The sequence below is a fragment of the Equus quagga genome, chromosome 11 (genome assembly GCF_021613505.1).
Source record: "Equus quagga isolate Etosha38 chromosome 11, UCLA_HA_Equagga_1.0, whole genome shotgun sequence".
Classification (NCBI taxonomy): Eukaryota; Metazoa; Chordata; class Mammalia; order Perissodactyla; family Equidae; genus Equus; species Equus quagga.
This window is the reverse complement of record NC_060277.1, coordinates 7849335-7863184: the sequence shown is the minus strand read 5'-3', so window position 1 is coordinate 7863184 and position 13850 is coordinate 7849335. Positions and strand designations below refer to the sequence as shown.

Here is a 13850-nt window from a genome sequence, read left to right as displayed (position 1 = left end):
TTCTCCAAGTCTGTGGCTTGCTTTGTCATTTTCTTGACAGTGTCTTTCACAGAACAGAAGTTTGTAATTTTAATTAAGTCCAGCTTATCAAGTATTTCTTTCACAGATCATGCCTTTCGTGCTGTATCCAAAAAGTCATCCCTTTACTCAAAGTCATCTAGATTTTCTCCAATGTTATTTTCTAAGATTTTATAGTTTTGCATTTTACATTTAGGCCTAAAATATATTTTGAGTTAATTCCAATATTTTTAAATAAAATTTTTATTTTAGGATAGTTTTAGATTTACAGAAAAGTTGCAAAGATAGTACAGAGATGTCTCATAGACTCTATACCCAGTTTCCCCTACTGTCAATATCTTAGTACTGTATATCTGTCACAACTAATGAACTAGTACTGATTTACCATTATTAACTAAAGACTGTACTTTCTTCAGTTTTCACTGAATGTCTTTTTATTGTTCCAGGATCCCATCCAGAATGCTACATCACATTTAGTTATTGTGCCTTCTTAGGCTATATTCTCTAGACTGACAATTTCTCAGACTCCCCTTGTTTTTGATGATTTTTGACAGTTGCAACAAGTTCATGCATTTTGTAAGATGTCCCTCAGTTGGTGTTTGTCTCATGCTTTTTCGTGATTAGATTGGACTTATGGGTTCTTGTGGGAAAGACCACAGAGGTAAAGTATCATTTTTATCACAGCATAGTAAGAACCTATGCAACCAACACATCTTATCACTGTTGATCTTGACCTTGATCGCCTGTGTGAGGTAGTGTCTGCCACATTTCTCCACTGTAAAATTACTCTTTTTCCTCCTTTCCACACTCCAGTACCATTTTTATCTGCCATTCTTCAGATTTTGTAACAGAAAAAGCCTAGAAATAAGACTGCTGAAAGCAAAGATCTCCTGGATGAAGTGAGGATGGCAGGAAATGGAAATCCTCACTTATTAATTAAACTTGCCCCTACCACATTTATCATTAGAAACATAACTGTCATGAAGACCTTACATACTCAAGTTGACATGATCAATTCTTTCTTTCCCTGTGGTCAACCTGATGATAATCAAAAGGTGAATGGATACACATGGGATCATGACCAGAGGGCTAGATGATTTAGATATCCAATATGATTAGGCTAAGATCAGCAGTACCTTTATCTCCAGGCATGAATGATGAGGCAGTTTGGACCAGAGTATAAGTGCAGTGGCCATGACTTCCTATTATCCATGGCTGCATTAGAGGACACAATGTCTTACACTAGGACTGCACATTGGAATTACCTGGTGCCAGGTCCCACCCCCACAGGTTATGATGTAATTGGTCTGAGGTGCAGTATGAGCACTGGGATTTCCAAGAGCTCTCCAGGTGATTCTGATGTCAGCCAAGGTTGAGAGCTAAGGCGAGCTGATAGTCACTTGTTGGCTCTAGCTCCTTTTCCTCTGCACATGGCTTTCACTGGTACAGCCAATCTTTTTGATGCTCCTTTTCCTCTGCTTTGTTGACTGACTAGTCTCTTTATGACTGACACGTTCTTTGGATTTGTTAAAAAATTTGACAAGTCTCATGCAGCTGCCCTCTTTCCTTCAAGTGCTGATATATTTTATGCTTGTTTTTTTATGGAGCAATCTAGTTCTCTAATAGCCATTGGTAAAGAGAATAATATTCCTCCCCAAAACTAACATTTAACTTGTATTTTATATAATTTAGCTAATATGTAAAAATTACATAAGCAATGTATTACATAATCAGATATCTCTTTCAATGTATTTTAATTTATTGCCATTTTCCTTCCCCATTGGCATATAAGTTCCTTGGAAATGGGAGTCACGTTTAGCATATTCAAACTGTCCAATAATACGTATGGACTACTGAGATGCTTTTTGATGACAACTCCATATACTTCTATAGCTACTGTGATTAGGTTCCTCTTTTGTGTCACAGCCAAATTTTTTGACAGACTGGGAGACAGGTCTGTATTCACTTCTCATCCACTGCAACCTGGACTTCCACTCCCAGCCCACTATCCAAACTATCTCTACAAGATGCCCAATGACCAGGTGGTCACTGAATCCAGCGGAAACTTTATTTGACTTGAACACCCTGTAGAAGTTGCCAGTTGTCACCCTTCCTTCCTTCTTGACATACTCTCCTCTGTTTCATTCTTAGTTTTCTGATCTTTCATCATCAGGCTCTTCCTCTGCCCATCCCTTAAAATTTTATTTTCTTGGGGTCCAGTTCTCGGTCCACATCTCCACTCACTCTGAAAACTCTTTGTGTTTCAATTACCAGGTATGTGCTGATGATAAATAAATCTATATCTTCAAGACAGACTTCATTCTCCTTCTTCAGTCCTATGTACCTAACTACTGACTGGACACCTCAAACTAACCTCACCATCTTCCTCTTAAAACCCATACTTTCTCCTATTTAGAGCACCTCAGTGATTTATCCTCCAGTGTTTACCCATTCTCTCAAAATAGAAGTGAACAGGTTCCCCTTCACTCCAAACTTTCTTTCACCCCCAACCCAATTCAGTTCTGTTCTATGACCTCTGTTTCTAAACCTTATCCAACTGATTATTATTTATATAGCAGAGTGAACTTTCTAAATCACAGATCTGATCATATTACTCTCCTCCTTCAAATTCTGCAACGGCTCTCCATTTCATTCAGGATGACATGTGATGCTCTCCTGTCTGATCTGATTACTGCTTAACTCCCCATCTCTCTCCTCATGGTCTGGTCCTCTGGACCCCCCACACATTGAATATATAAGCCAGAAACCTAGAAATACTCCTTGACTCTTCTTTCTTCCTCATTGTCTTCCCACTATCCAACCCATTACCAAATGCAGTGGGTTTTACTTCTAAGTATAGCTCTCCTCTCCACTACCCCACTCTCACCCAGTCTCCATAACTGGAAGTTTGGGATTACCACATAAGCTTTCTAGCTAGCCTTTCTGCTTTTACTCTTATTCTGCTCCCAATCTGTTCTCTATGGTGTAGCCAGAAGACACTTTTACTATTCCAAATTTGAATATGTCACCGCAGTGCTTAAACTCTCCCCCCTGACTTTTCATTGCTCCTAGCTTAATCTTCCCCTTGGCCACATCTCCCACCACTTGTGGCCCTGACCATCTGCACCCCAGCCATACTATTCTTCAGTCACTTTGTCCCACCACAGAGCCTTTGTACACGTACTTTCTTTAGCCTTGAAGTAAATGACCTCCTCCTACATCTTGTTAACTTCCGTTAATTCCAACCACTTTTCCAAATTCAGCTCATGGAAGCCTGCTTTATGGGAGCCTCTGTGACATTCCAGGTGTGATGAGATTCCTCCTGTAATTGACTTACACCCTGTGTTTTTCCTTCAGTTTGTGATTATAAATTTATTTTCATGATCATGAGAAATACCTCTCTACCTCACCAGTCTGTAAGCTCCAAAAGGGCAGGAAGCGTGTTTTGTTTTTTGGGGTTTTTTTCTGCTCACGATGGTTTTGCAAATATCATGCACATAGTATGTGGTCATTCAATATGTGTTTAGTTAATTCATTGTGGATAATTTAAATAATAGCATTTGAAGAACCAGATGAAAGGTAGAGAAACACACGATAAGCACTGATTTTGAATTTCTCTAAAATACGCTAAAATCAGACATATTTTATAATTATATTGAGCTGGATATTTTACTTTCTTTGATAAACATCTCTTAAAAGTTTATATTCTATAAGGGGAGAATGCTATGTAATAGGCTGAACTACATAATATATCAAAATATAGCTTTATTTACATTGTCTTTTTATTGCCTATTGAAAATCAAATTTAAATGAAGATAAGGCATTTTCAAAATGATGAAACTAGTTTTTAAATGATTTAAATGCCAACATTATTATATGTTTACAATGCCTTCTTCATGGTTTTAAAAAGTTTAAGTTGCCAACAATGTTTTTTATTTCTGCTATTATATGGTAAAAGAGAGAGAGAGAATGTATAACAAATTTTACTTGTTTGGTTTGTAACTTTCAAAATTGACACCTGAAATACTTAGGGAGAAATTCCACATGGAAGTGACTTGTTATCATTCCACAGGGTCAATTGGCTGCCCCCATCTCTTTCCTTGTGTGTTGTCTGTCCTAGCCGCTTGCCTGAGGAGCACTTCACTGACGCTTACATACACGGAACTGGTAGTGTTTGAAGATTACCCTTGAGAATATCATATAAATGATTAGATCTGAAATTTAATTTTAGCAGGAAACCATGTAAGTCTGCAAATGCAAAGGTGGATGGCATCGAAGCAATGTTGTTTATTCAGTAGTTAGATGTGCTCCATTAGATTCTAGTTTTCACATAACGAAGGCAGAAAATGAAAGACACTAGTAATATCCAACCAAGAAAATTATGTGCGGATTTCAAGAGGCATAGTGAGAGCTGCTTGAGCTAAAGCAAAAAAGTAACAGCTACATTGTTCAGAAGTAAATTAATGTGTGCCTAATGATAATGCATGCTGCCTGGATATAAATACTCCAAAAAAAAGAAGAAAAATAAAAGGAACAAAACACCTAGTTGAGTGAACTTGAATGTAAAATAAACGTAATCAAAGGTAAGAGACATCCATAGAAGGTGCTGTATGAGATATCATTTACAAAGGAACACTGGAAAGATTGTAGAACAGAGGTAAGAGGACGTAAAAATAAGAAAATCAAAGATAGAGAATGAAAGGAAGATTGTACAACATATTAGGATAAATGAGAAGACATTTGTCAAATACTCAAAGGACAAGATAATAGAGAAGAGGAAAGATGACTAAGGAATGGGGATGGTAATTTAATAAAACGCAGGAAGAGCCAAACTGAACCAGACAGATAGCTTCTATCATGTGGTATTTAGCATTCATCTGGAACATTATCAATAGCCTGTCCTGGGTGAAACTGATTCTTGTGAATTTCGCCTTTACAATGATACCAGGCTCCATCACCACTCCCCATAGGTGACAGTGCATTTGTCATAGGCATCCTTTAGGGAGTCTCTCATGTGTGGTTTTGACAAGAGTGACTCTTCAACTTAATTACTGTGTAACGAGTCACGATTTTTAAAAATATCCATATGATATTCTGATATGGATTTTTAAATATGCTAATTTACTAAAATCTAAAGCTTATACGCTTAAAGTACTACATAAGCTGGAGCAAGGTCCCTCCTCCCACCCAGAATGCTCAGCTTGTTCATTTATTTTCCTGGATGTTGGCCAAGCATAAGTTAGTGTTTGACACAGACAGAATATGAAGCTATAAGACAGAAAATTTGTGTTTTGTCCCCAATTCCCTCTGTGTGAGTTCAGATAAGTCACTTAACCTCCCCATACCTTTTTACCAGGGTAAAAGTAGAGACCATGCCCTCTATGTATCTCTAAAGGTAGGAAGAGTAGATGAGACACAAAAGAGTGTTTGTTGTAAGCCCTTCTGAACACTCATATCAGTCTAGGGTACAGCTGAGCCTGACCGTGTGACCCATCGTTAAGAGTGCTAATACCATAATAAGTCAATGCCTTTTGGTGCCAGGAACCTCACATCTCCTCCTCTGCTGGAGTGCAGCCAAGGAGCAAGCTCTTCCTGTCTGTGCAGGGAAGGCCACTTTCTTCCTCAGTAAGAACCATGCTGTCCCTAAAGAGTCCTGCCCACTCCCAACTCCACCCTTTCCTGCACAGCATGGTACTTGGTGTGTGACGGCAAGCTGGTTTTGAATTACCATGAGGCCAGGGACTAGAAGCAGTGTGGTGGGGACTGGAGGCTCTCAGGCCTGGCTCTCCTCCTAAGCACTCAGCTGCAGCTCTTGAGCAGCAGCTTCCAAGGAGGCTGTGAAAAACACCCAGAAAACTGCCCAGCCGTCCACATTCGCTGGCAAGCGTATCACGAGGCATATGGCCAGTTTCAATGGTATTGGGAAGGCATATGGAGAGAGATTTTTTTCCCCTCTAACAGGCTTTAGAACTTCAAAGGGATAGTTGGTTTGATTATCATTATATCAGCCAATCACCCAACATCTTTGACCCCCTACAATACACCAGGCACAAAGATAAGACATAAGCCCCAAGGATGGAGATTAAATATATTGGCAAAACACCTAACATGACTACCGAAAATAGTCATGAATGGTGGTAACGATGGTTGTTTCTGAAAATCTAAGAAAGGAGAACACGAGCCAAAATATCAGGGATGGCTTCACAGAGAAGGTGAATCTCAAAGGCTGGATTTATTTTGGATAATTGGAGAGGAGAGAAGGAGCAATAGTATGAACAAATGCTTTTTCTGGAAATGTTCATAGAAATGTAGGCAATAAGAATGATAATAAGGTTGGCAAGATTCATTAGGAAATTTTTGTTTAGTCATATTTAACAACATTGCTTCAATATTTGCTATAAGTCAGGCATCATATAATGAGCTGGATAGAAAGTGATGAGCAAAATGGACTGGGTTCCTACCCTCTTAGAGCTTACTTTTGTCAGGGAGGCAGCTAATAAATAGGTAAGCCAACACATAAATGAGTAATTCTAAAGTGCACAGCACTGAGAAGGAAGTGTTCTGCTGCAGGCAGTGTGGAAACCTGGAGAGGTGCCCTGGGAATGGCCACACCAGGAAGAGATGCTTATTAGACTGAAAGCTGATGGATGACAAGGATCTGGTCACTGAAAGTATAGAACAGAAATTCATCCCAGGCAAAAACAACAGGATACCAAGGCCCTAAAAAGGGAAGAGTTTAGCATATTTCATATACAAAAGGAGGTAGAGAGGTCAATTGCATAGGGTCTTAGTGATAACTTTTTTAACTTGTTTCTGATCATAGGTCATGTAGAATTCTTGACATCTTAATACTGGAGTACTTATATAATTGGTACTGAGTTTGTTAGTGATGACTCTTACACATTACTGTAAAAAATAACTAGGTAAATAGAAGTCAAGGCAATGAGCACTGTCTTGATTGTCTAGAATTTAAAAGGGACAGTGTATCAATATATGTTTATTTCCAAAAAATTAGATGCTTTGTGCCATTAACAAGAATTGGTAAGCTTGATGGTATGAATACTTATATAAATTATTATCTTTTCATAATACATATAAGCTATTGATAAAGCAAAAAATAAATTTTAAGTTTAAATTATAATGTACATTTTCTATGTGGTAAGAGATGCTAGTGCTTGGGATACATTAATTCTGAAGATAAGATATTGAAAGGTGACCACAATGGAGATCAGGTCCCTGTGAGATGTGAAAATAGGAGCAATATCATAGAGTACAATCAAGTCCAGACTAGACAAACATCTAAAGAAACTTAGACAGCCCCAACATCTTAAGCAGCTGACCTTAGTAATTCTAAAGCAGCATTTAGAAAATTATGTGTCCTATGTATGTGTAAAAAGTTACTTCATCCATATGAACCTTGAACCTAAAAGTGAAAATAATCCCATTATTGATATTTTTGAAGAGTTAATTCAGAGCATTTTAATACATTGATTAACAACCTCTAAATCATTGTGTGTGTGTGTGTGTGTGTGTATATTAAACTTTAAAGAGTAATTCTAAAAACTTCCAATGAATTCTTATCCTTTCTTCCTTTTATTTGTGATAGTAACACTTTCAGGTTGCAAAATTAGATGATAATTCTTGGACTTTATATTCTACCTTTTGTGCAAAACCTTGAAAACTTTCATGAATTAAACCTCTACCTGCCCTTGGAAATTCAGAAAATGCAGTAAAATTCCTGTAGCATCTTTTACCATGTTCTGTGCTGGCCAGACATTTAGTTCTCTTTTAAGTTCTATTTAAAATCCACTTATGTATAGAGAAATTTAGATTCTCTGGGCATGTCTAGAATGCAGGCACTCGAGTCCAAGATTGTGGAGTATTAATACTCTGCCAACCTGGACCTTATTCAAATTTTATTGAGGCAGTTTGTGATTCTTTGATTCATTATCTGTAGATTACCCCTATCTTTCTTGTAAAAAAGAACTCATATTTATTAGCATATGCATACACATAGGAAAATGAAATATAAACCTATTATAACATGCTCCAAACCTTGTAGTATTTTTAAGAAATTTTTAATTTTGCACAAGCCATTTTTATTTGACTAAATATGGTATATCTTAATTATGAACACATTAAATGGATTCCCTTGGTCAGATGGTATTTTCAATGTGAGTAAAGGTGGAAATGTCTGAAGATACTCTTTGGGAGGTGAGGTGTTTTGGGGTCTGTTTCGTTGTGTTGACGATGATCTATGGTCCTGGGATTAATGGCCATCTTTTCTGGTGATGTCATGGGGAAAGTTAACATTTATTTTTCTTTAATGTTTTCCTGGCATCTTTAAAGTGTTATACAACAAGCACTTACTACTTACTAGCTAAGCATCTCCCCTTCTTTGTGTCTTTAATTAACGTATTGATCTAAACCAAATCTATAGGATGAGGCTTATTGAGACAGACTGCCCATGCCTCCTTCCAGAGATCATTGCTACACTCCACACTTTTTCAGTAAATAAAATATGGACAAAACTGCAACATGTGGAGGCTGAAGAATCCATTAAAGACTTTTGGCAATAGTAGCTTAAAGATATTTCAAAAATAATTGCAATTTATCGCTTCTTCTGTGCCATTGCATATAACGAGGGTTTGAAAAAGACCAAATACAGCTCTCTGATTTCCATTTAATGGAAAAAGTAATAAAGTTTAATTGTATACTTGAGCACAGGGCATCATTTCCAGGACATCTGATCAATAATTCATCGATTGTCTTTGGCTCAGAGTAATATTTGAAAGAAAATGTAGCCAGTGGGAGCTTATCTAACTGTAGCTTCTTCTTCTCTATTAATTATGCTTTTCCCGAATTTGGATCATTAGGCTACCAAAGTGACAGCAGATGCCGAGCAAACTGGACAGGATGCTGAGAGGACCAACACGAGAGCAAGCTCTTTAACAGACTTCATTAAGGAGCTTGCCCAGGATGCCGAAGGTATCAGAAAAGTCATAATTTAATCATTATTTCTCCCAACAGAAAAATTGAAAAAGGATTACACAGGACTGGAATTTCTCTAGTAAGAGATGACATTTTTAAATTTGAGTGTTAGGTTTTAAAAAATATTTTCATCAACATATTTAAGGGCATTATCTGCTGAGAATCTACAGCCTACAGTGTTAAATTAGTGACGACAATCAGTGAATTAGTAATTATGAGTGCAGAATAGCAGTAAATTGAATGCGTTCCTTAAGGAATGCTGCAATTTTTGAGAAATGACTATTATGATTAAATAACTAATGGACAACTTATGCTGTGCTATTGTTTGCATTCAAAACTATTTAAAAGACTTTTAATTTTTCAGAAAGCTAATTTTATCACTCTACTCAGTACTTTAAAGAGGCACTTTAATTTCTCAAAATGGCTTTTAAAATACTTGGTACTTGTTTTTAATGATCATCTGTTGCTTGGGATTTGGATGTGCTGCCTTACCAGGAGCTGTCCTGCATGTAGTCCACACTTCTCCAGGAGTTAGTTCTTGGAGTCTACCAATCTGATTGAGAATCAAAGTGGAAGCCATTTTGGGGCAAAAGCCCAGATTAAGAGACTCTTAAAGAAAACAGATAATATAAAACAACTCCACTAGTTATTAAATATCTCTTAATGTATAATAAACATGCATGCATGTTTAGAAAGTAGGAAAAAAGTTGTGGGGTTTTTTTTTTTTGCTTTAAAAAAAATTTTTATTTCTCTACAATGTTATGTGTTTTAGATACATGGCTTTGTAATATAGCCAAATAAATCAGGACATGACATAACTTTCAAGACAGATCCTGACAGGTAATTCTTAGGAATCTCTGGCCAAGAAGAGACAGAAACTCCCAAAGATTGCCCACTGTAAGGAGTAACAGAGTTTTAATCTGAGGCGAATGTATCAAGATCTGAAACAGAAGTTGCTCCTACCAGAAAAATCTGAGTTAACTCCTTGTGCTGTATGCTCTGCTAGATGAGGTTGTAGATTCCCTGGTTTTATCTTCCAGTGATGCTACTCAAAGTGTCCACCTCCCCTGCCTGCCAAAAACTCCCCTTGCAGGTAGAATCATTTCGCCCTGAGTGACACCCTGAAAGCGCTAGTCAATTTTCCAGGAACTTTTCCTTCCATCTCAATCTCAAAGACTCAGTACCCAGAAACCTATTCTGGGAATTCACTTTGATCATTTCAATCAAACATTGGTACCTAAGAATAAATGCTAACCCGTGTTTCCAGTAGACTCCAGTATCAGCACTGCTTACTTTCTCCTCTACGTTACAGCCTCCACCTCCTAATTTGTGCATCGCACAGAGGACCAGCAGGGGGCGGGGTGGAAATGATACTTAACCCAGGGTTGGCTCACCATCCACAATCTATCCACCATGAAAAAGGGTTATGTAACTTCAAAGATGTCTCCCATTCTCTAAATTGTGCATCAAATGGTCCAACGGTCTGTCCAGATGGGGCAGCTTTTTCTAATTCACGTGAAGTGCCGTGTGGGATAGCTGTGGTCCTGTACCTGAGGAAAATGTGAACACTCCTCTCTTCTTCCAGCAGGTACTAACATAAATGACAACAAAAATGATCACCGCAGCCCTTTACAAAAAAGACGTTGGCAGAATTAATCCAACTGTTCAAATTTCATGAAAATTTAAGCTAGAATATACCAGAGTTAAACTAAATCTTCACCGAGATGTATATCTGTACCTCAAGACTAGATAGTCGGGAATTTTTTAAAAAGGAAAAGGAAATTCACCAACAGCTTTAAGTGGGTGATACGACATAACCATACCCTGTTTTTCCTCTCTCAAAACTACAATAATGAGGATAATTATCAGTACTTTAAGGTTTTATTAGTGACAATAAATTGCTGTGGTAAAAGTGAATGGTTCAGCCTGGCGTTTGTCTATTTCCATTTTATTTTTAGATAGATGGAATACCTTTCTCATCCTATCTTCCATTGTAAGTCATGACCCTTTATAGATAATCGCATTCTATTAATCTAGGCATTCTTATCTCACTATAATTTGTGTGTGTGTTTGTGTGTGAGGAAGAGTGGCCCTGAGCTAACATCTGTTGCCAATCTCCCTATTGCTGCTTAAGGAAGATTGTCCCTGAGCTGACTCTGGTGCCAGTCTTCCTCTATTTTATAAATGGGATGCTGCCACAGCATGGCTTGATGAGCGGTGCATAGGTCCGCCCAGGATCCGAACCTAAGAACCCCACAGCGCCAAAGCAGAGTGCGTAAATTCAACCACTATGCCACCAGCCGGCCCCTTGCTATAATTTTTAAAGTCTACTGTGCTATGAACCCTGATTAGATCATAAATAAACTATATTTTATTCTCTGTGCCATTAGAATTAATGAGTGAACATACATAACCCATTAGTGTATGTCCTGACATCTACGAAGATGTGATAAATGCTAGACACCCTTCTATCCTGTGTCTCAGGTCACAGGAGTATTTTTCATTCATGATAAAATTACCCATCAGAGGATATTGTTTTTTCAAGTTCAGTATGAAAAACAGCTTTGCTTCTCCTGAGGAATTAATTCACTTGCATGTTACAGATGTTGTAACCTCTGAAGGGTCCCCTTTTCATCCCTTTATGCTTCAGCTACTAAGACACTCAGCACTGATTTAGGGTCCGCTGTGCTGAACATTAGGGTATGCCATTCTGTCTATTAATACTTCTCCTGATTTGCATTAATTTTTTTATCTTTACTCAATCTCCTTGTATGTCATTTTATCTTGTTTTAAAGATATTTTAAAACTACTTTAAATTGCCTTTGAAATAAGTTAGAAACAAATAAATACATTTAAAAGATAGATTTATTTTACAAAAATGTTTGATACTGTTGGAAACATACTGAACTGATAGTATATATCTTTGAGTAAGAGACTAGATAACACATTCATCTTTAGCTTAAAAAATATCCAGAGACTTTCCACTTTCCAGCATTGTTCTAGCATTATTTTGCTAAAGCAGTATTTTTGTACCCTAATAATTTCTTCTAGTTGCTTACATATTACTTTAATTTAAAAGAAATGATGCATGCATTCCAAAAGGTACCACCATCTTTTCCTTTTTCTTTTCTCTCTCTGATATCATTCTTTTTCCACCAAATTTTTGTCTGCAAATAGACCAGAAGTGAGGCTCTGTCTCGCTTTCCTTCCTTCCTCAAAACCATCTTGGCCCAGGGCGTAAATTCAATCAAATTTCAAAAAATATGCCTAATCAAAGCTCATTTATATATCCACTCAATACAGGAAATACATGCACCTTTGGCAAGTTGGAAAGTCAGGTTCATCCCTTTCATTAAAAAAAAACTAATGGTATAACTTCATAAATCTCTCAATTCACCAGTTTTTCAAACTTTTTATTTGACATAGAATTCTTTTTTCAAGTGAAATTTACCCAGAACACCAACCTATGAAACAGATTCTTGGCAGAATAGACTTCATTTGGAGAACACCCGAAGCACCTGGAGAATCCTCAGATTCCAAAGAACACAGCTGAAACCCCCCTTAATGCATTGGAGACACAGCCTCTTGCGATGGATGTTACTGCCGGAAGATCTCCTTGAGCCCAAATCTATAACCCTTGTCCCTAGACCAGTGCTTCTTTCCTCATTTAAACAAATGAACACTGAAGTGCATGGACATGCAAGGGCAGGGTGATTTCAGAGATCTCATCGCTGAGAGTATTTCTGTACTCAGTATTTTAAAACTGAGTATGCTTGTCTGCTCAGCAACACAGACCTGTGTGCTCAGCGTCGAGGGGTTATGCTACACGTCTCATTTTGTACCTCCTACATGAAGAGGGTTTGAGCCACTTGTATTTCTTCCTTCTGAGGTAGAAACACCATGCTTTAATTATCATGCCCCCAAAATGAAATATAATACGGAGAAATACGTCACACTTCCCTCTTTGTCATGGACTGTTGTGTTAACTTGCTCTCTATTTCCCAGCAGGGACACCCATGGCAAACTACATTTCATTTGGAGACGGCGGGAAGAGCAGATGCTGAGTGTCATTTTTGCATGTGGCATTTTTGTTCACTAATTTCCCAAATTTGTTTTGCCCCCTGCAGCTGTAAATGAAAAAGCTGTAAAGCTAAATGAAACTCTAGGAACTCAAGACAAGGCCTTTGAGAGAAACTTGCAAGCACTTCAGAAAGAGATTGATCAGATGATGACAGAACTGAGGAGGAAAACTCTAGATACACAAAAGGAAGTTGCTGAAGACGAGCTGGTGTGAGTTAATGCTCTATTGTTTTTTCATTTGATCAACTGAGCTTTCCAAATTGTTTTACAGTTTTCTAAATTTTCCATCACACATATGAGTAGAAGATACGTTGTTTCTTTGCTATTTACTGTTCATTTACTTAGTTATACTTTCTCTTGCTCTAAAATGGATTGAAAGTAGACTTTTGCCTGTATATAAATAATCAAGTCAATAGCCTTTCCTGGTGCTGTCCCTTGTATAATCGGGCTAATGAACTTGCTTTATTAACCACCTGTAATAGGGACTTTTAAACTATCAATAGTTGTTTGTTTTAATAAAAGTATCTTTGGAGAAATAAAGTTATGAGTTTGACAGCCCATCCTATGCGTTTTGTCATCTTAAGAAATGCTGAGTAGAATAGTCGTCAAATAATAAATGCCTGATGCTTTGAAATAATGGTGGCAAATAGTGATAGTAGTTTTACTAATGTTGATGAATCCTTGTGACTAAACACTCAAGAAAAAATACATTTTTACATTCACAGTCATCTAACTTCAAAATGATGGTGTTATTATACTTA

General features: G+C 37.4%; 1 protein-coding gene across 5 annotated transcripts in view; it reads left to right on the top strand.

Annotated features, from left to right (window-relative positions):
• Nucleotides 1-13850, top strand: part of LAMA2 (laminin subunit alpha 2) — a 531319-nt gene that overhangs the window by 408195 nt on the left and 109274 nt on the right. For all 5 annotated transcript variants that reach the window (XM_046676887.1, XM_046676886.1, XM_046676884.1 and 2 more), the window contains 2 exons: nt 8895-9006; nt 13137-13299. In XM_046676887.1, the coding sequence (XP_046532843.1) occupies nt 8895-9006; nt 13137-13299 (275 nt within the window). The remainder of the gene's footprint in view (nt 1-8894; nt 9007-13136; nt 13300-13850) is intronic.